The sequence below is a fragment of the Protopterus annectens genome, chromosome 15.part0, assembly GCF_019279795.1.
Source record: "Protopterus annectens isolate FY-2018-M chromosome 15.part0, PAN1.0, whole genome shotgun sequence".
Classification (NCBI taxonomy): Eukaryota; Metazoa; Chordata; order Ceratodontiformes; family Protopteridae; genus Protopterus; species Protopterus annectens.
In genome coordinates, this window is record NC_056749.1 from 273,297,892 (window position 1) to 273,320,311 (window position 22,420).

General features: G+C 39.5%; 1 protein-coding gene across 1 annotated transcript in view; it reads left to right on the forward strand.

Moving 5' to 3' along the window:
• Positions 1-22,420, forward strand: part of HDAC8 (histone deacetylase 8) — a gene marked incomplete in the record, with an annotated part of 1,681,410 nt that overhangs the window by 1,520,930 nt on the left and 138,060 nt on the right. The window contains 1 exon segment of the mRNA XM_044057032.1: positions 6,506-6,611. Within this exon segment, the coding sequence (XP_043912967.1) occupies positions 6,506-6,611 (106 nt within the window).

Below are 22,420 nucleotides of genomic sequence, written 5' to 3' on the forward strand. Positions count from 1 at the left end.
ATATCTGTTCAGCAGCCACTTGGGCCTCATCTCATACCTTCATCAATCATTATAAATTGGACATTACCTCCAGAGGGAGAACTTCTTTTGGCTCCGCAGTGCTCCGGAATATCCTTCCATGAAGGCCACCCAAGGTTTAGGTAGCTGGGGACTCTGTCCCACAGGTTGCAGACCAAATGAAGTTAACTACTTCAGATTAAGAAGTTATGTACTCACCATAACGTTCTATCTGAGTAGGTAAACTTCATTTGTCTGCAACCGTTCCCCCCCCTCCATCCCCCTGACCTTCAGATGTATTTCATGTCATATAGTGATGTACCATTCTGATAATGTAGTTAGTTATCCACTATAGTGCTTGCGGGCAAATTTGATCTGAGGTCAGTCAGGGTTGGCAGGGGATTATGGGTAAGGGAAGGAGCTAGGAGCTCAGATCTAAGCTTTGTAAAGTTGCCGGCTCGGATCCGAGGTCGGATCCGTATCCCACAGGTTGCAGACAAATGAAGTTTACCTACTCAGATGGAATGTTATGGTGAGTACATAACTTCTTATTCTTGAAAAGCCTCATGCTCAGCCAGCCTTTTCTTCATTTTAACATTTTTACAGTTTTATTAGTTTACCCGAATAGCTAGTTAAAGTTTATGATTTTTCCAGCCATATGTTGTTTGACTTTATATACGCTTTCAGTGTTTTACTTAATTTAAATACCTCTGAGTGCATTTTATTACCCTTTCCGTCTAAATTACTAGAAGCCATCTCCTGTACCAAAGCTGAAACTTGAACTGCTTTTTGCTGAAGAGATGCAAGATTCTTCCCAGAGATTTTTTACATTCCTTTTTTGGTTTGACTTCTCATTACTTTCTCCAAATGTCTTCTTTGTTCGCATTTAGACAGTGTAATCATTAGCCAATAAGTAAATTTAACCTAAATTGATAACATTTACAGGCCTTTTTCCATGACTTTCAATTTTCACAGTGGGAGCACTAATCAACTTGTTGATCAGTGTGCAGCCAAATTTGAAGTCTCTACAAATTTTTTGTTATTGATTGCAATATTTAAAATGCTACATAGATAGCAAGATTAATTTGAAAACACTAGTGGTATCAAAGTGTTCTTTGCAGGAGGATTCCTCCATACACCTCTGCTTAACAAATTTACTAACACAAAGTTCACACTACTTCTGCATAAAAGGAATACTTAATTTTCCAAGAAAACAAAGGTCAGTTTTTCCTGTGTCTTAAGTTAGTATGTTTAGTTTCTGGCAGTTTGGGGGTGGGGGCATAGCTGCCATGTCTGGAAAATGTAGGGGTAAGAGTTGTCTTCCCATTTTTGTTTCAAAACACAAAAAATGCATTGTTTTCCAACTAAAAGCCATATAAACAATGATTTTTTTATATTTAGCTGCATGACAGTTTCATAAATTTGTTGCAGTGGTAATATCTTTGTGCGCATTTGGAAGTATCCTGTATATGGAACTTAATTCACACTACTGTAGAAGTGTGTTACTTCACAGACTGTATATACATAGAAAAAACAGCTTTGTTTATTGTAAAGAACCATCTCTACTTAGTTGAACAATTACAAAATAATTGCATTTTCAAAGTTATAGGCTACTGTTCTGATTAGTGAGATTAGTGATTATAGTGATCACTGGGTATTCTGTGAATATGGTGATCATTAGAGTTTCCACAAGTCATACTAAGATTTCATGTATTTGGAGTTCATTGTCATACTATGCCTTTCACTGGCAGTTATTCAAATATGAGCTGCAAGTCTTCACATATTCATGGCTAACTACCATAAATGATATACTTGCTCAGTTTGTTTCTGTGACCGATGTTTTAATTTACAGAATCCAGTAATGTGAACATAACCGGAAACGTAAAATGCATCTTCCAGTCTATCTTTGTTATTGTGCTGCTTACTTTTCATTCATGTAATCAGTTATTGATGTAAATATTAAAAGGCAGGTTTGATTGAATGAGCAATGTTATCCTGATAATGTCCTCTGTAAGATTAGTGTTCTGTATCTGTCACTGTACCTTTTTGGTCCTGAAGCAGCCACCTTTATGACTGGTAGTTTAATAGGTAGGTACTAGGCTATCTGCCCAAAGGCATTTATAAGCCTAGCCAGAGTGTGTTGGCTTTCGCCTCCCCCTTAGATTAGTTCCCTGTACCTCTGTCCAGCAGAACCACCGAAGTGATTCCCGGGGTAAGCTTTCTGTTTCCCATCCACTCATCAAGGTTTCTTTTGAAGAGTGTTAGCAAGGAGCTCTGCCTAATGTAGATTGGAATCTTGTTCCAAAGCATGGGAAGTCTCTGGGACAGGAATCTATCCCTCCAGCACTTCCTATTTATTGTTGTGGTGAGGTTTAGATCCCTAGAGCATGTGGCTCAAGGGGATATAGTTTTCTTCAGTTGGAGCATGTCCATTAATTCTGGGTTGGACTTGGCCTTGTATGTCAGGCAGAGATCACCTCTGAGTAGGCGATATGCAACCGAGTACAGCTGGAGTTTCTTCAGTCGAGCTGCATAGGCCATCTGTTTGAGGCCAGTGATCCTCTTGGCAAGGTACTTCTGTGGTCTTTCCAGCTGTTGCAGGTGTCTTGTAAGGTACAAACCAAATGGGGCGTTGTACTCTTTGATGGGTCTGATGAGTAATGAGTAGAGGGGCACAATGACCTCTTTTGATCTGGATGCGAACCCTTTTGTGATTAGGTGGGCCACATTGAAGGATTTTCTAACCACTTTGGCAATGTGAGATTACTATCTACTTGGGTCCCCAGATCCCTTATTATGTCTTCCATATTTAGGGGACTACCACCTATGTGGTAGTTTGTGGGTACTTTGTTTTCTCCAAAGGAGATGACTGTGCACTTTTTGGCATTTAGCTTGAGGCCATGATTTTGACACCAGGTATCCGTCTCAGTGAGACCCTTTTGGAGGATGTCTGTGGTAGATGGAGAGTCAATTATAGTCCCTAGTTTGCAGTTGTCTGCAAACTTGGTCAGCCATAGTCCTCCTGTGCTTGCCTGTACCTCTGAGAAATATATGCCGAACAGGAGGGGTCCTAGGACTGAGCCCTGGGGAATGCCACTTGTAACTGGTTTAGAGCCGGATCTAGCTCCCACCATGTGGATTCTGTCCATGAGCCAGTTGGCAACCCGACGTAGGGGTTTATGTTTGGGCTGGGGAGCTTGTCTATAATACCAGAATGTGGAATGGTGTTGAAGGCCTTTACGAGGTCTGGGTAGGCTGTGTGTACCACCTTTCCCTTGTCTATAGCCTTGGTAACTGTTTCAAAGAAGTCCACCAGGTTTAGGAGGCATGATCTGCCCTTAACAAAGCCGAACTGGGTAGGGTCCAGTGTTTGGAGGTTCCCAATGTCTCTGTTAATGGAAGGACTAGAGAGTGTATCTGTTTATGTTCAGTTTTCCATGGTCAGGATTGATTTTGCATTTGGCGGTAGAAAGTTGGCTTTTCCGAAAAAAATTGCCTTGTGCAACAGACCCCCTTTAGGGGGAGCAGTTGGTTAAGTTTGCATCATATGCCATAGGTTGTCTACTACCCATATTAAAGGCAAGAGATCCATTTGAGATGTGTCTTTTGTTGTCAACAAGGTCAGTATATGTAAATGCCACCGTTTATTACATGTACCCATGCAACAGGGAAAATGTCCATTCAACCATCCCCTGTATATCTTCCTCCCATACCAGAGAGCTTTGAAGTGAGCTGAGGGAAGGGTTCTTCTCTGATAAGTTGTGTTTGAACAGAGGAACCAATCAGGATTTCTTTCCCTTTTGTTGTTTGCTTTATATTTAGAACCATTAGCAAGAAAATAAAGAACTCTCAAGGATATAACTGGTATGGTAGTCAAACATGAGCTTTATATGCAGATTATATTATTTTTTAATTGATAAATTCCTAAAATGGAATTTTGGTGTTGTGGAGCATTTTGAGACAGTGTAAGGTCTTTTTGGTGTATAAAATGGAGGAAGATCAAACAAAGGCTATAGTGGTGAACTGTGTTTCTACACTTTGGTTCAGAAATACCCGTATTTATAGAGATGTTATAAGATGAAGTATTTAGGTTTATGGATTAAAAAAGGTTCTTTATGGGCAGGTAAAGATATGTGAGAAGATGCTAAACAAAACAATAGTAAAACTGAGAAGCTGGAAATTGTTTATACTGGATATGGATAGTAAGATACAAGAAGTGAAAATGTTTCTAGTCTCTAGTTTTATATGCATTCAAGGTGCATTTTTATCAACCTGAGGTGACGTCGTGGATGATGGACAATTAAGAGTTGAAGGAATTTATTTGGGAGGGGAAGAGGGCAAGAGTTAAGTGGGCTAAGTTAATTTGTCTCATAGAACAAGGTGCCATAGAAAGGCTTGATTTAAAGGGATACTTTGCAGCTACACCGTTATGGCTTATGTACATAACACAAGAAAAAGGTTTTAAATCACAGTGGAATGTGGTGATGATGAAATTTGAGGGGTGGTCGAGAAATTAGGGATTAGAATTTTGAATGCAGGTTTTTAGAGTGAATAGCAACAATTGTACACAATACATTATTGATAACATTGCCAAAAGTGTTCTAAGAACTAAGCTAACACAGAAAAGGAGAAAGAAGATTCTACCAACAGGAACAACTGCAAGTATGGCTGCAGAAAATGGGCAAGTGTGAGATGGAATTTACTAGAAGAAATCAGCAAAGTCACTAAGGTACTGGGAGCAAATAGCTAGGGAGACAAATGTAACAGAGTACAATGAAGCCAAGCAGAAATTTGGACTGTTGGATTAGAGATGGTCTTCCTTTCCAGAGTCTGATAACTCAGAGGATGGGCGAAGAGAATAGTATAGCTTTGTGCTAAGTGAAAGACCAGCTCTGGTAGGATTTTTAGTTGGTGCTGTTAAAAAAGGACAATTCGTCGGATTTGTTCAATATTGCAAGATAAATAAAAGAATGAATCAGATGAGGTTAAAAAAGATTGAGAAAGGCAAATGGAAAGACAACTTACAAAGGAACAGAGGAAGTACATCTGTATGACTCACAAGAAGGCAAAAAAATTCAGAAGGGTTAGGATTTTTTGCATGAAAGAGTTTGCACAAGTATTTTTAAACCCCAAGCCAACTTCTAAGAATTTTTCCTCAGGCAGATAAACAAATGCTGGAGGTGTGACTGGAAAGAGAGAGAGATAACTTGGGAGCAAGGTTTTGAGAATGTAATGAATGAGCACATTTTAAGCATTCCCAGCAGAGTACTTTGTTAGAAGTGTATGGAGAGCAAATGGTTGTAATGAAGGAAATTATTGTTTGGTGCTGAGATACAAGTTCTGAGTTGCCTAACCATGCATGGTAAAGCCTTACTAAGTTTAATGTTATTGGCTGCCAACAAAGCAATTAGCAGAAAGCGGAAATCAAAATCTAAACCAGCTGTAAGTGAAATATTGAATGTTGTACAGGAGGTAAAAGAAGAGTTGGGAACTTTAAAAAGGGGAAGGAGTGAGTTGCATAGAAGTAAGTAGAATTTGTGGTAACAATGCATGCAGAATAATCTTCCTGATAAATGAGTTTTAAAGGAAGCCAGGAATTGAGCAATTTATGTCATATTGGAGCCAATGAAAAGTATTAAAACATACATATACTGTATGAATGAAAATAACAGGAAATGTTACCTATGATCTGTTTTCTTTTTTATTGATGTATTTTGTCATGTCTTAACATGATCTTTATTCATTAAATTAAGGCTGGTGGTGTATTTTACTGCCTTGTCATTTTTTTTTGTGCTCGAGTTTCATTGTATCAAGTGTCTTGTAAGTAAACCGTTACATTTATATTTTTCTGCTTTGTAATCTCATGTTTTCCTGCAGTTTAAACTCCAGTTCAAAAACTGAGGATGACTGGAGTGCTCCCTCCCTTTAATTTATATGCAGCATTGATGACATTTAGAGACACAACCATCCCTTAAAGTCTATGAAGTTTAAAATTTTCAAATGTCCTTTAATTCATATGCAGGGTTGGTGACATCCAAAGAGATATTCATTTGATGTCTAAAAAGTTAAACCTTTTCAAAAGCCAAAGGAGAGGGCACAGGAAGGATGACCATAAATGTTAATCCACTGTGGAGGACTCTTTTGAAGACTACAAGCATTTTTACATCTGTCCTTTCTGTGACTACAAAAATGTATGTCACACACACAGACTTTAACATATGAAACAGTTGAATAATTTTGCTTTCAGTTTTTCCACTTTTAGTTAGGGTATTACTTGTAGACAATATGAGTTATGATGTTTTAATAACTTTGATTTACCACTGGATGTTGCTGACTGGATTGTGTTACAACAGAATGTACCAGAATTTTACCTGCATGAGTGAGACTAGTTTGAAATTCTGCAGGCCAGTAGAATAGTATCAAATGTTTAGTAGATTGTTTTTTCAGATGTAGCCCGTAAAGAGAGCTCCATAAACCAGTAATGACAGGATTTTTTTTATCACTGCAGTATTTTACAGATTATGGACCTGATTATGTGCTAGAAATAACACCAAGCTGTAGGCCAGATCGCAATGATCAGCAGCAGACTGAACGAATACTGAGTTCTGTTAAAGGTGAGACTCTCATTCTTTTAACCTTTTCTACTGTATGATCCCCAGCTGCAGTTTGGTTTTTGATCCTAAAATGTAACATTCATTTGTTGCACATTATTTTATTATGCCATTAGTTGGCTATCCATCCATCCATCCTCAACCCCTTTTTCCCATTTTACACTTGGGGTTGAGGTTTCACTTCAGCAGTGACAATCATCTTGAGCCAAGGTTTACACAGCCGGGTGGTTAGCCCTGCAGCGGTAGTTCATCTGTACCACTCATTCGCACACACACTTGCTCCTAGGGCCAATTTAGAGTGGCCAGTCCACCTGCTGCATGTCTTTGGAGTGTGGGAGGAAACCCACACGACTGCAGGGAGGACATGCAGACTCTGCACAGAAGGCACCGCAGCTGAAAATCAAAGCAGAAAGCCTCTTGCTGTGAGGTGACAACACTAACCGCTACACCACGGTGGCTGCCCATTATACTTCATTAAAATGCACATTATATTTTCGTGGTGGGTGACCTGCAGCTTTGTGCATTCTGTTTTCATATCTGTTTGCTTTTAAAGTTTTAGTTTCATAAATAGTTGCAATACAGATTGTTAAAATATTTTTTTGCTGAGCCATTTCTGCATTAGCACTGTCTAATTTCAGCATGAGCTGGATTCAGGTTTATCTGCAGGCAAGTAATCCCCATGGTGTAATTGGTGTCCACATTCCCTACAACAGGAAAATGTGTTTTGTTGCTTTTCTGTTCGAAAAACATTTCCTCTGTATAAAAAAGTCTTGGCAGCATGCATAGTATGTGGCTTGGAAGGGGACTGGGGTACAACATGCTGCTTTTCATTCTCATAGAGGTGAGTTATAGAAAAGTACAATGCCAGTGGTTTGCTGTCTTCCAGAAAGCTGTAGCCAATCTAATGCTGTCTTGCTTGAGAGGATGAAGCAAAGTGTCCTTGAGACAGGTGACATTTATTGTTTGTAGGATAGGGGATAAATTAGTGCTGCTTTAGTTCTAGCACAGTCTGTTTCTGCATGGCATAGGGGTGAGGGGGTGGGCCTTAATCTCTTGCAAAATCATTCCTCCACTTAGTGGTATCATATATTCACACCTGTAGAACGGAAACAGAAGTGGATCCTATTTTGTTGGCTGAGTAATGACCGCCAACTAAGCCAAGTTTCAGCCTAACTTCTGCTGTGCATTTTGGAATTAGCCGAGTGCCCAAAACCTAATTCTGCCCTAAGGACTATATTATCCTACAAGAGAATACAAATAAAGGAGAAGGTGTAATGTAAGAAATAGAGCCTTAGTGGCTATGGCCTGACACTGAGTTATATAAGGGGAAAAAAGTAAAAATTATAGAGTTTAGTGGCAAACAATTGCCGCATTTATAATGAGAATCATTTATGAATCGTGTTTTATAATAATTTTAAAATTCTTCATAATGTGTAATTAAGCTTGTGCATATCACTCAGAGAGAGAGAGTAGTGATTACATTTTTCTGGTAGAACTACACTGCTTTTGGTTTATGAATGCTTTAGGATGTCAGAATATTAAACAGTGCATATTATCTTATAACTGCAGTAATATTGTTTTGACTAAAAATCATAATACTTTGTCAGAATAGGCTGATGTGCTTGCTGTAGCCAGCTTCTGGCCCTTGTCTGTGCACAGATGTGCCAGCTATAGCATAAGTCACTGTTGTTCTGTTTATGTTGTACCACAGCTGAAAGCATAGACCTGAACAGCCAGATTACAGGAAGTGGAAGGGCCTGGATTTCTTTAATTCATAAAATACAGTACTTTGAATATCTCTATGTCAGTCAAGATAAAAAAATAATGGAGTCACTGTGTGTAAAAGGAAAATCTTCAAAGATCAATGCACGTTAGGTTCAAGCAAGGCACCCTTTATTACTTGCAGCAAGGAGACAAAGCATGTAGGTACAAGGTTTGTCTAACTTTCTGGTGGTCAGTATATTATTCTTATACAGTTCTCTTCATGTCACATAGAAAGTGTTACTAATCTACTGCTGACTCATGGCATAAGCAGAAATAGAATGTCTCTTAAGTTTCCGGTAGCTGCACATATTTTCATTGCATAAGCAGAATAAAGTGTCTTTTATTAAGTTTCTAATAGCTGTGCAGATTCATGCAGTATGAATAGAATAAATGTATTAACCCTTTTAAGCCTTTAATGTACTAAGCATGCACATTGCTATTATGCATTTTCCTAACATTTCCCCCCCCTTTTAATACTTTTATTCTACTTTCGGAACAAGCATAAACAGTTTTTTCTTCCCTTAACCTCTTCCTACTCAGGATTTGCAGTTGAGAGTCATTTAGTTTAAACCCATGAAAGCATTTTCAATTTTTCAGTAACTCTTCGAGTTCGGCATCTTGGTATAAGGTTTCCGAAACTGAAATGTCTACAAAATTTTTGATTAGTCCTTTTATGCAGGGGATGCAGCAGCACCCACACACCATCAGTAGAGCTTATCCCTACACAGATGGCAATCAGAATGTTCATCAGGATACTGCCCCCCCCCCCAACAATTTCTGGAAAAAAGTCCATCAATGGATTTGGTCCTAGTTTGGTCATGGCCGACACCTGCTGGATTACCTCAAGATGGTTGTCTATCTCATGTTTGTGGTCAGGAATATATGAACAGCACTCCTCCTGGATTAAAGCATACATACCTCCTCTCGCCGCTAGGGTGAAGTCAAGAGCCATGTGATTTTAAAATACCACTGTTCTCATGGCAGTCAGTTCATCGGTTACCAATTCTAGGGCAGTAAAGGTTGCATTACTCATTATTTCGAGAAGCTTAGACAATTTTCTCAGTTCCCAGATTGATTTTGTTGCTCCATATGCTGGTAATATGCTTGCCCACGATATGACAGTATCACTCAGATCCATGTGTGATAGTCCTTTGTTATTTTCAGGACCTAAGTCATGATGGTATTTGCAGGGTGCATTGATTTGTCCCACTGGATTGACAGGCTTCTTGATTTCTCGGACATTCCGAATCTTCCCTTAAGGTAAAACTGTCGTATGGCCGGAACCAGGTATCCCAAAAAACAATTGCCGGACCAATTCTCGGGTAGCCATTTATATGCTTTTCTTCTGCATATAAAGTAACAATCTTCCACTTTAGTAGTAACTTTACTATACCCTTGCTCTGCATGAAACATTTTTCTGTCGATTATAGACAGTTGTTTGTAGAGATCAGCATTAAGTTTTACTTCTTCAATTGTCCTATGCTTCAGTTTAACAAATGAATCCTAGCTCGTGTTACAATAGAATCTGATGTTATCAGATTTAGTGTAGCATCTATAGGGAACAGTTACATTGCAATAGCTCCAACCCACCTTGACTGTATCATTCTTATAAAAACACACAGTTCCTTTCTGTCAAATAGACAAGTGCAATGCTACCTTATCTCTTGATGTGACATCTGATGCATCATGAATTAAGTTTTCCCAGGTCTTGTTAGCCCCTAGGGGAACTGCAGTTAACAGTAGCCCCCTATATGCTGTTGGCAAAGCTGTGCAAATCCAGCAATTCGAAACATTGAAGGTTTCAGCATACACATATTTAATTGCCTGGTAAGTATTAAAGTTCGGGTGCCACTCTGCACGCTTATTTAGTTCTACTTGCATGGCTGAGAAAAGAAATGGCCACAATAAAAAGATTATTGTCACCAGTACAGTCAACAGAATGGTCATGTAATATTTTTGTGGAAACAGTTGTTCTGCATTTCCGTTTTCTCCGGTTCTTCCAAGTAGGTGTATTTGGATCTTACTGGATTCCATCATCTTATTTTGGACACATGATCTTACTCTCTGCCCTAATAGGACCTTCAGCACCGATGCTTTCTTCACTGGGTTTGAGACGGATCAGTCCTATTGATCTGACCGCCCCCCTTTGTAGCCAGACTTTGTGCTTAGGGTCTCGATGGAGAGGTAAAATCTTTATCCAATTCAAAGTTCTTTACAAGCTTGCAGTGCGTCAGGTGTATCCACGAAGCTCGTTCTGCTATTTTGACTGCAGTAGGTGTTGAAAGAAGCACCTGGTAGGGACCTTTCCACCTTGGTGATGCCCAGTTCTTTCGCTTCATGATTTTAATCCATACCCAGTCTCCTGGTGTCACTGCCACTTCCGATGTTTCGGGTTGTATATTATCTAAAACAGAATGTGACTGTAACAGATGTTTAGAACTCAACAACTTCTTCATATATTCAGCTAGTGTAAAATTGGCTTCCTGGTCTGATGACATGAGAAGTTTCCACTGGGGTGTATAATAAGCTCTTCCAAACAGTTTTTCAAAAGGAGTCAATCCTTTTGCTGTAGGGACAGTTCTCATGCTCAACAGTGCCAAGGGTAAACAGTACAACCAAGTTTTTCCTGTCTCAGCTATTAATTTTCTCAGTTTGCATTTTAATATACCATTATGCCTTTCAACCAGCCCTGCAGACTGTGGATGGGTATGCACAATGATTTTTTTAAAGAAATACCAAAATGTTTACTTAACTGCTGTATGGTTTGATTTACAAAATGTGTACCATTGTCACTGTAGATTCTTTCCGGAATGCCAAACCTAGGAATAATTTCCTTGGCAAGTACTTTTGCCACTGTAGCTGCATCCGGATTTTTGGTTGGAAAGGCTTCTGCCCACCTGGAAAACATATCTATAATGACAAGACAATACTTTTTATTTTCACATTTGTTCAATTCTATGAAATCCATACAGATAGTGTGAAACGGATATGGTGGTGTGGGGAAACTCCCTTGCTTGGGCTTTATCGCCCCCTGTGCATGATGTTTGTTACAAATCTGACACATCAAACAAGATTTTTTAGAGTAGTTTGTAAATCCGTACGTTGTGAACACTTGGTTCACCAGCTGTACCATCCCCCCTGTTGAGACATGGCATTGCCCATGGCTCAACAATGCTGCATAGCAAAACAAATTAGAAGGTGGTAGTATCTGTTTTCCTTCTTTAGAGATGCACAGCCCTTTTTCGAGGATTGCTCCTTGTTTTATCCATCGCTGTTTTTCAGCTTGCGTAGTGAGTGTCTGCATTGTTTTTAACATGTCTAGATCTAAGGTTTTAGATGGTTGCAATTCCTCATTTAAAAGAAATACTTCTGTGGCCGCTTGTTTTGCAGCTGTATCAGCTCTCGCATTACCTTTTGAAATCCTATCCTGTTGCTTGATGTGAGCTGTACATTTGCTAATGGCCACTTTCTGAGGTAACTGAATAGATTCTAAAAGATCTAAAATAAACTGTGCATGATTTATAGGTTTGCCAGTAGATGTTATCATTCCCTGGTTTTTCCACTGTTGTGCAAACACATGTACAGTGGAAAAAGCGTACTGGCTTGTCAGTAAAAATGTTTACACATTTACCCTTTGCTAGGGTACATGCCCATGTCAGGGCAATCAATTCTGCTGCCTGTGCAGATAAATAGTGTGGTAAAGATTTTGCTTCTACAATCTCAGTATCAGAGACTACTGCATATCCTACTAGTTTTTTTCCCTGCAGGACCCCTTTTCCACGAGCCATCCACATAATATGTCACCTCGGCATTGTCCAAGGGGACGTCCGTGAGATCTTTTCTAGGTAGGGTCTTTTGCTTAATTACCTGCAGGCAGCGGTGGGGTGTGCCATCTGCAGGGGTTGGGAGCAGCGTAGAAGGGTTCAAAGTTGTACATCATTCAGTTGTCATATGAGGTTGGCTCAACAATATAGTCATGCAGGAACGATGCCTAGCAGGGGAAAGATATGCCACTTTTTCTTGCAGTAAAATGATTGCGACTGCATGGGGCACTCTCAAAGTGAGAGGGTGGAACAAGACTACTGAGGCTGAAGCCTGCACTGCCATTGCAGCTGCAACTACTGCTTGTACACTGTGGGGTAAGGATCGTGCCACTGGGTCCAGTTGTGATGAATAGTAAGCGATGGGGCGTTGCTTATCCTTATGCTGTTATGTTAGTACTGATGTCATGTTACCCTGCTTGCAATCTACAGTCTGGAAAAAACGTTTGATAGTTTGGCAATCCCAGAACTAGTGAGGACGCTATTAACTGCTTTAGTTTACAAAAGGCAGACTCTGCCTCTGGTGTCCATTGTAACAAATCCTGCTCTGCCATAGGTGTCTTATATATAAGGTCAGTTAAGGGTGCAGATTCCAAAGCGTAGTTTGGAATCCAACTTTGGCAAAAATTAGTTGTACCCAGGAAGGACATCATTTCCTTCTTGGTAGTGGGTTTCGGTGCTTGTAAAATTGCTACTTTTCTGTCCTCTTCTAATGTTCTACCTTCCTTGGATATTACATATCCTAGGTATTTAACCTGTTTTTTCCAGAGCTGCGGTTTGTCTTTGTTTACCTTATGTCCCTCAGCAGCTAAAAATCGTAGAAGTGCTATGGTATCTTCCTTACAATCCTGCTGGGTGGGGGCCGCCAGCAGAATGTCATCAACATAAAGTAAAACCTGGCTACTTCTTGGTGGGTTGAATCCCGCCAAGTTGCTTGCCATTTCTTGTGAAAATATCGTTGGACTTTCACAATATCCCTGTGGTAGGCGTGTATATGTATATCTTTTTCCCCTGAAATGTAAATGCAAATCAATACTGGCTATCAGGGTGTATCGGTATCGAAAAGAATGCGTTGCTAATGTCTACCACAGAAAAATATTTTTGTTGAGGTTTTAAGTCATTCAAGAGGGTGTGTGGATCTGTCACTATGGGTGCCCTTGGCATTACCGCGTCATTTACAGCTTGCAAATCCTGGACCTTACGCCATTCTCCATTGGCTTTTTTAACTGGAAATAAGGGTGTGTTACATGGTGAATCGGGAGATTCTATTAGTATCCCTCCTTTAAGTAAGGATGCTATAATAGGCTTTATCCCCGCCTCTGCATCTTTTCTTAAGGGATACTGTCTTTTTTGTGGTCTGAATACTGGCTTTGGCGTGATAGTGACTGGCCCCGCTGTACGAATGAGTACTACATCCGATTTCCCTGTTGATGTTGACCAGAGAGTCTCTAGTATACCTCGCAAGGCATTTTCTTCCTCCTTTAATAGGAGTGTCCATCAGCTATCTTTGCTAGATTGCAAGTGCACATCTGGGTTGGTCTGAGTTATCCAATTCAATTTTTGTACTCGTATCCCCTGTCCTGACAGTTCTAGTTCTGTCTGTTTCTCCCATCTCGTGGCTTTTTCGCCTAGGTCTGCCCATTTTATATTTTTGTTTTTAGTTAAACTAACATGTGGTAATCGATTAGATTTAGATATATAAAGTGCAAAAAACTCCTGGGGCAGTGAACAGCTGGCTGCACTGTTCCCTTCTGTGTCCCAGTACAGGTTAAGCAGCATCAATCTATTTGTATGATTCTTAAATAATTCTTTCTCATATTCCTTATCAGGTCCTGGTGTGTTACAAAAATACAGGGTACAGTGCAAAAGGTGTTATGTGTCAATGTCAAGGGAGGGAAACTTACTGATGGCTATGCTCATTAGTTCCTCGGTCACAGTCCCTGGACCAGTCGTAACCAAGTCCTGGCTGTACCAGTAAAACATTTCACCGTCCGATTGCACCAGAAAGGTATTAGTTTGTCGCTGTGCTTCCATACCCTGCATGGTTGGGACTACTGCTATACCAAATATCTGCATGAGGTCTCTGCCCAAGAGATTTACTGGGCATTTTGCAGAAACTACAATTTTGCTTTTCTGTGTTAATCCTGATCTGGATCAGTTATTGCAATGTTATGGGAAAGAGGCTCCCGATACAGCTGTCCATTAGCTGCTTTGACCAGTATGTAATCAGGTGACTCTGTGTTTTCTGGTAGTTTGGAGGGGTGTATCAAGGTCCGTGATTCCCCTGAATCACACAAAAATTTGACCTCCCTTCCTTCTACCAAGAGTGTAACTTCTGGTTTTGTGTCTGCTAAATAGAGTTCTAAGCTCAACAAAGCTAGGTCTAATATTTCATTTTCTTCATTGTCACTAACTTCCTGCACTTCCTCTACTCCCTCTTTCACATTCTCATTTGTCCTTTCTTTGCTAGCCCCTTCTTGTGATTCTTGACTATCATATTGTCAGTCCTCATCCTCCTTGTCTTCCATTGTTGCCTTCTTATTTTTCCTGCAATCCCTTGCCAAATGTCCCTTTTTACCACATTTAAAACGTTCTCTTCTTTTCTTACACTCTTCAAAGTCCTCTGATCGCTGATCAGACTGCTTGTTTCCCTGTGCGTTTTTCTTGCCCTTTTTCCCAGACTGCACTACATAAACTTCTGCTCCATCTTCTACAGAAAATACTTGAGCTTTCTTTTTCTTTTTGCTATTAAAATGCCTTTTGGCATGTCTAGCATATTCAAGTAATGATTGTAACCTGCTGGTACGATGGTCTACCATGTGTTTTGTAATAAAACTGCTTATAGGCGCACTACTGCCTTTTAAAAATGCATTCTTTAACTGCTGTTCATATGGGGAATCTTGCGTTTGATCTTCAGGAACCTGCATTCCACAGTGGTTATTAAAACATTTTAACAATCTGGCATAGTACCGGTCAATTGTTTCACCTTCTTGTTAGATGCATTGATTAATGCAAGACCAGTCTGCCCTAGGTTTCCATTTTTCAGAGATGCGGTCTGCAAGACCTTTTACTCTTGTGTCTAATTCTGCGCTGCTATGTGGGAGGGGTCTTTGTGCAGCATCACGAGGGTTCCAGTTGCCACAAATCATGTACCAATCTGGCCCTACAATTTGTCTAACTACTTTTTCTACTTCTTTGTTTAAGTTATAACTTAACCTCATTCCTTGTAAGTCTTCTGAGAATTTTCTAAAATTAATCTTCGGATGGGGAATTCCCTCAGTGGCTTTCCAGATATCTTCTGGAGTCCAAGGTCTATATACTAAGCTAGTTGGGTCCTGATTGTCCTGACCTGCCTGAGGATTAGGTACTTCTATAAGCGGGCATATTTCTTCTTCTTCTCCTATAGATTGTGAATTCTTAACTATTTGCCATAACTCAATAACTCCTTCTGAATTACTTGCTTTTGTTTGGGACCTGGTCCCGATGGGATCTCTGATTTTAGTTAGCTTTAGTTTTATAATATCTCTATCTTCAGTGACCGCAGGATATAGTGGGGGTGGACTAACCTGTTCACTCGCTTCATATTCTGTTAAGGGAGGCGGAGGTGCTGACGCTATTACTAAGTTATTATCCTCCTTATCTAAAAACATTGCTTTTGAATCTTTGTTCCTTTGGTTCCTACGGTTTACTTCCTCTAGCCACCTGTGTGCTTGAGGAATTCCTAACCGCCGTTGCTTTTTTACCTCTCCCTTGGAATCGTTTTTGAGTTGTTTGATAAGCGAGGATTTTTCTAATTTTCCGTCGAATTCATATTTATTAACCCATTTTGAAAAATATCTAATATCGGCTGTTGCGACTGCATATATTTTCCATCTTCCATTAACGGCGAGTTCTGGGTTGTTTTTGTGCAATTATTGCCCATTTTATTTTACCTTTGATTGTTACGTAACTTCTCTTAATTTTAACGTGTATCACGGATTTTGTTATAGTCTCTTCAGAATGACTGCCTACTTATTCTGTTTCTCCTGATCTATGACAAGACAGTACTCTTTTTTTTTTTTTTTTATCCCTGACTGTAAGAAAAATACAATCTGATAAAAAACAATGCACATCTAGTCCCTGATCTGAAACAGAAAAAAGTAGATTCACCTTACCTGAGCCCACGTGATTGATCACCGATTCGCGGAGACCCGTCCTTCAGTCACAGATCAGAAAGTGTCTGGCCTCTTTTGACGGCATTTCAGTCTGAGGACTTTCCATATAAGAAGAACCAATTTGGTTTCTTCCCTGTACGGTTTCAGCCACCTGGCCGTCTGATCCGAGGTGAAGAGAGGGTTCCGGTCTGAAGGACCAATCTGTAAAAGGAAAATCTTCAAAGATCAATACACGATAGGTTCAAGCAAGGCACCCTTTATTACTTGCAGCAAGGAGACAAAGCATGTAGGTACAAGGTTTGTCTAACTTTCTGGTGGTCAGTATATTATTCTTATACAGTTCTCTTCATGTCACATAGAAAATGTTACTAATCTACTGCTGACGTAGTTGGACACAGCTTTCTGTATGTTACACAGAAAATGTTACCAGGCTTATTGCTGACATGGTCAGATTATTGCTGTCTTGCAGAAACATTTGAGAAAAACAACCTGGCCTTGGGCTTATTTTAGCCCACCTTGTCTCTTCAATTCTTCCATTGTACATTTCTAATACATGCGATACATTTTGTCTAGATTCAAGGTACATTTCTAGCTTTGGTACAAGTAGTGCTGACTATGGTAAACATCTATTGTTTTTTTTATCAAGACTTCTAGCAGCTGCACATTTTCTCATGGCATAAGCAGAAATAGAATGTCTCTTATTAAGTTTCCGGTAGCTGCACATATTTTCATTGCGTAAGCAGAATAAAGTGTCTTTTATTAAGTTTCTAATAGCTGTGCAGATTCATGCAGTATGAACAGAATAAATGTATTAACCATTTTAAGCCTTTAATGTACTAAGCATGTACATTGCTATTATGCATTTTCCTAACACTGGCTTTGGATGTTGTTTGTGGGAAGAAGGGAAGCGGGAAAACATAATGAAGATAAGTGACAAATTGATTTATGGCTTTAGCTGTAAAGTTTTCAGGTTTCTCTTGTCATACTGTATACCATCAAAAACACAGAAATAGCTTTTATTTTTCTCTTTATTAATTATATGTATATTTTTTATTTTACTATTTAAAACTATGTACAGAATGGTAAAAATATAGCAGCTACCCACTAGTCATTTGTTTATAGACAAGCACAGTCCATGTTTGTTTATTTTGTGTCATGCTGTACTTGTAGAGTCGTAGTTTTGATTTATGTCAGCTGTCTTTGAAAATGATTTTGTTCAGAATATCAACAACAAAGTTTATGCTAACATGAAATTCCTCTGCAGACAGGGACAGCTTGACCCTTATAGTTGGCATATTGACCACTGTTTATATTAACCAGTATTCTGCTTCCTGCTGTCCTTCAAAGAATTGTAATTTATTTGTTAGACAGTCACAGACACACACACACACACACACACACACACATCTATTCCAGCTTTAAAAGATTCTGTGCAAGTCTGTTGCAGCAGCAATCACCTCTGTGCGGGAAAAATAGTGCATTATTTTATTGCTTGTTTTAGCTTTTTTTTCAGATTGTTCATATCATGCAAAGTCTGTAAATAATTCCACTAAGTAAAGCAGCAGTGCTGTTAGAAATACCTGTTGCACCAGTTGGAGGCGCCTGGATGTATAATGGTCTTTAGAACAAATGTTCATTTTTTCCAACATGCAAGATATATAGCTTGAGCACAAAAAATCCTCCCTTTGCACAAGGCAGCACCATGTCGGTGGGGGGAGTAACTACTGAATTAATACAAAACAAAAACGATATCCACCTCTTGTTCAGTTACAGGTGTCACTTTGATACTGTCTGTGGCATGGGCAATGGCAGCATTAGTAAATTTACACCATCTGCCAAGCACACACTTGTGTCTGTTTCAGTTGTAATAATGCATTCTACCATATTTAAATGATAAGTCATCATTAACACTGGACCCAGTCAGTCCCTAACCAGCATTTGGGCGCTCTATGCTTCTGTTTCATTTTTCGAAGGAGATCAGCCAGAGGGCTTTCCTGATTAAACTTTGGTCAGTATATTAGCAATTGAGTCTAACTTCCTCAACACCATTTAGTTTATATGTCAGTTTCAGGATGTTTAACTTTCCACATTAGCATCTCCAAATCACAGTGTTCATTGGTTATTGCATTGGTGTCTTCTGTTACAACTGATAGATCTTTGATGGTCCTTGTGATTTGGGATACACTGGCACTGGATATTGTCATAATCTGTAAATTAGCTATGGAGTGCCTATATCATCTTCGAAATCTTGTTTCATCCCCCAACTCCAGTCATTGACAGGGAGGTGCTGTCTCTGGCCACCACACATTTGCTTACCCTGAGTAAATGATGCTTGCCATATCCATCTTGGAATTTTTCTTGATACAAAGTACTGCAAATGTGCTGAACACTACTCATTCCTAGTAAATAATGTAGCAGGGATGTCCGTCTTCTGAGCATTGCTTGATCCTACTTTAAAATTGTTTTGCTGCAAGAAGTCATTACTTTCAGGACTAAGTTGCCAGGCAGTGAGACCAGCCCAGTTCAACAATCTTCTGGTTAGTCTTGCGAACCACCTTGTGGTCTACAGACTCTTGTGCATGTGTACAGTCCTTCCATTTTACCTCCATTTGTTTTATGGTGTGTGCGTGATCATACCTGAAACAAGCATGGGTTACTATGCATAGTCCTTTTCTTTTATCATGATGAGTCTTTTTAGTATTTCAGTTTTCAGTGTGTGCTGCGTAGAGTCCTTCATGTGTTGGCCGTACACTTTGTATAGTCTGTTGGGGTCTAAAAGTACCATACAGGGTATTTAATTTATTCTCACTTTCCTAACAAGGCCAACTGCAAAGGATGTCAGGCATGTGGCAGCTGTTTTCTAGACAAAAAAGAGCTAGCCATGAATAAGTGAAAGGGCAACAGATTTCTAGTAATTCATTATTGGTGTCCTATAACTCAAGATCAGAAACTGCAATAAACTGAAGTAAACTACTTCAGAAGAAGCCCCTTCTTACAAAACACCTAGTTGAGGCCCTTTCCTGCAGTTGCTGTAATGAACATGGTTAAGAAGTACTATTTAATAGCTTCATTGTTAGAGATTAAATTTGTACAATTCTCTCTGCTCTTATTAGTAGTATTCCATGAATGTTAAATCTGTATATCTTCTAGATACTTAATATATTTGCATTTTAGTACTGTATGGTACATATTAGTCTGCTTAATGCAGAATGTCAACCCCCTTTTTTTTTTATCACCGCTGTTTGGCTAGGCAGTGAGTGAAAGGGAGGGGTCCGTGGACAGCTTACCTTGTCAGTTAAATAACTAAATTCAGTTTTCGGAATATGAAAGTGAAAGAGAAAATGAGGTTTAGCAACCATGGCAAGTGTTTCTCTCTTATCTTCATAGTCCCTGTGGCCAAAAGTGAGAGAAACCTGAGCAAGACTGTTTACATTTAGTCCAAACCCAGTCTCATTTGCCACTTAACCAGATTTTTGGCATGCTTGTATCAGTATTTTGCCTTCTGGCTATTCCACATAATCCAGTATGGAACCACTGTATTTTTGACAGTGTTAATGTGTAGGTATCAGTTGCGTTCCTGGACTCTAAATACAGGAATAGTTGTTAATGTCCCAGTGATGAAATAAGTTAGATTTACCCACAATGTGCCTGCTTCAGTACACCAAATTCCAGAGGGGCCAGTGCTGGTGACAGATGCTGGGTCTGCAGCTTTATATACAAGTCCTTGTTTTCTTCTCCCCTTTACTTCATCTCATTCCACAGGCCACAGCTGCTGCCTTCCCTCCTTGTGTTTACATTTCAAAATAGCTTCAGTAAAACTGGAACATCCTGGCAGGTGCACTCAAGCAGTCAAGTTTTACTCCTTTAAGTCTTTCACACAAGTACCAGAACTCTCTTGGTCTCCTCAACTGACATTAATGAAGAAGATTGAGAATGTGCTTGGATTTTGTAACCAGTGTGTGGTCCATGTGCTGATCCCTTACAGTTTTGTATTTTTACCTTCTTAGGTTTGCCCTGTTTTTATTCTTCTACATTTGCTGGATACTTTGATATCTACATCTGTCTGATGATTCTTCATGAGAAATGTACTAGTCTGAGTCTGTGTCTTCGATGATATGCAAGTTCACTTCACAACAGTATGCATGCATAGCGATATCTTACAAATTTGTTTTCCCTTCTGATGCCCAGGTTGAGCATCAAACATCCTTCTCACTTCATAAGCCAGTTCATTTCCCCTGGAAATAGAGGATCTAGTGGTGATAATTGTGCCGCCATTCATTATGAGGAGTATCTATGTTAAGCCAAAGGCATTCCCCCCTGCACATTGCCTGCAATGGCTGCAAGAGATAGCCTGCTAAATCTTGTTCTGAGAGCATGTCTTCCTCTTTTGCAGAAGGCAGCTCATCAGAGACTGTTCCTGCTTGAAAGGCAAGCTTCTCTGGTGTTGCCTTTCCAGTGTCTAGTGAGAAGGATATCAGTATGTCTCACAATGAAATCTGCAGTGACCAGAATGTTGGATTATGTGGTTAGGTTATATCCTGCACAGGATATAACAGATGGCAAGCTTCCAAAGCTTCAAGGGCACTTTCCATGCATCCAAACTGTTACTCAGATGGAGTTATGCTGTATTAAGAGTGGTTTGGGTATCAAACCCTTCAGAGGTTTCCTGCCATCACAAAGCATTTATCTTGTGGGCTTTCAAAGTTTAACGGTCAACTAACTTTTTCCATTGCTGTGTGGATAAGTTTCCTTTGGAGGAAAAATACCAACTACTGCTGCCAGGCTTCCCTGGAAATCAGGCATCTGTTTCAGCTTTACCATGGAGCAACCTAACAGTTCCTCATTTCTTTCTTCAACCAGCTACCAAAATGAAGAAATGTAATAAATCGCCTTCACTACCATAGCATATTGCTAAGGCTTCCCCAGGAATCAGGCATCTGTTTCAACTTTACCATGGAGCAACCTAACAGTTTCTCATTTCTTTCTTCTACCAGCTACCAAAAAGAAGAAATATAATAAACAGCCTTCGCTACCACAGCTTATTGCTAAGTGACTCTGCTGTGGCCAATTCTGGTTTTTCGAACCATTCGTCTTTTTGAGTGATAAAAACAAAAATACAAGAAACCCATACATGTGTATCAGATTTATTGATGTAAAAGTATAAAACTAAAAGCTTTCGCCCCATACCACAATACCAGGAACTGGGTCTATATCACTTTGTTGAAGCAACTAACCATCAAATCACTGTTTGTCGAACTTAATCCATCGAAAACTAAATCCATTGAATGTTCATTTACACAAATTTTTTCCCAGGGAAAAAACTAGTTGGCTATCATCAGGAGTTTGCCCTTTTCCCCACTGTAGTGCGATCTCAGAGTTGGTGTATGTAGTTAGGGGGTGGAGAAGGCATAGCCCCCCATGTGGGTTTTAAATTGTGTTTTTTTGTGATGGTCTCTAGGTTGGGCCACTATTTTTTTTTCCATGGGGAAGAAATTTGCGTAAATGAACATTCAGTGGACTTAGCTTACTGTGGATTAAGTTTGACGAATAGGGATTTGACAGTTAGTTACATTGACGAAGTGATATAGACCCTCAGGAATTTCATCAGAATTAAAAATACCTGTCACATCCTTTCTTTATATGCCAATCAAAATGCATAATCAGGTATTGAGCAAATCATTAAAAGCAGTGGCAGTCAAACATTATATCATTGTGCCCTATCCTTGAGAACACTATGCAGTGACAAGGAATCATTTATTCCAGGCTTACCACATGCATTGAGGCAAATTTGACTTTAATTTTTTGTTCAAGCAAATGTTCAAAAATCGCCACCTTTCTCATGAATAAAAAATTGGCCTATAACAAAAAAAAAAAAAAACCTTTTAAAAAGTGGGCATTTAATCAAATGTCTGTACAGGGTGTTGCTCTGTTTATTTTTTTAAATATGTAGGTGCTCATAAATTCTCTCAAGTTTTCTATTGGTTTTACCCACATAAAAAGCTGAACATGAAGTTCAGGTGGCGGAATGCCCCACACTGGTGGAATTACAGTTACATCTACCAGGACAGCCAAA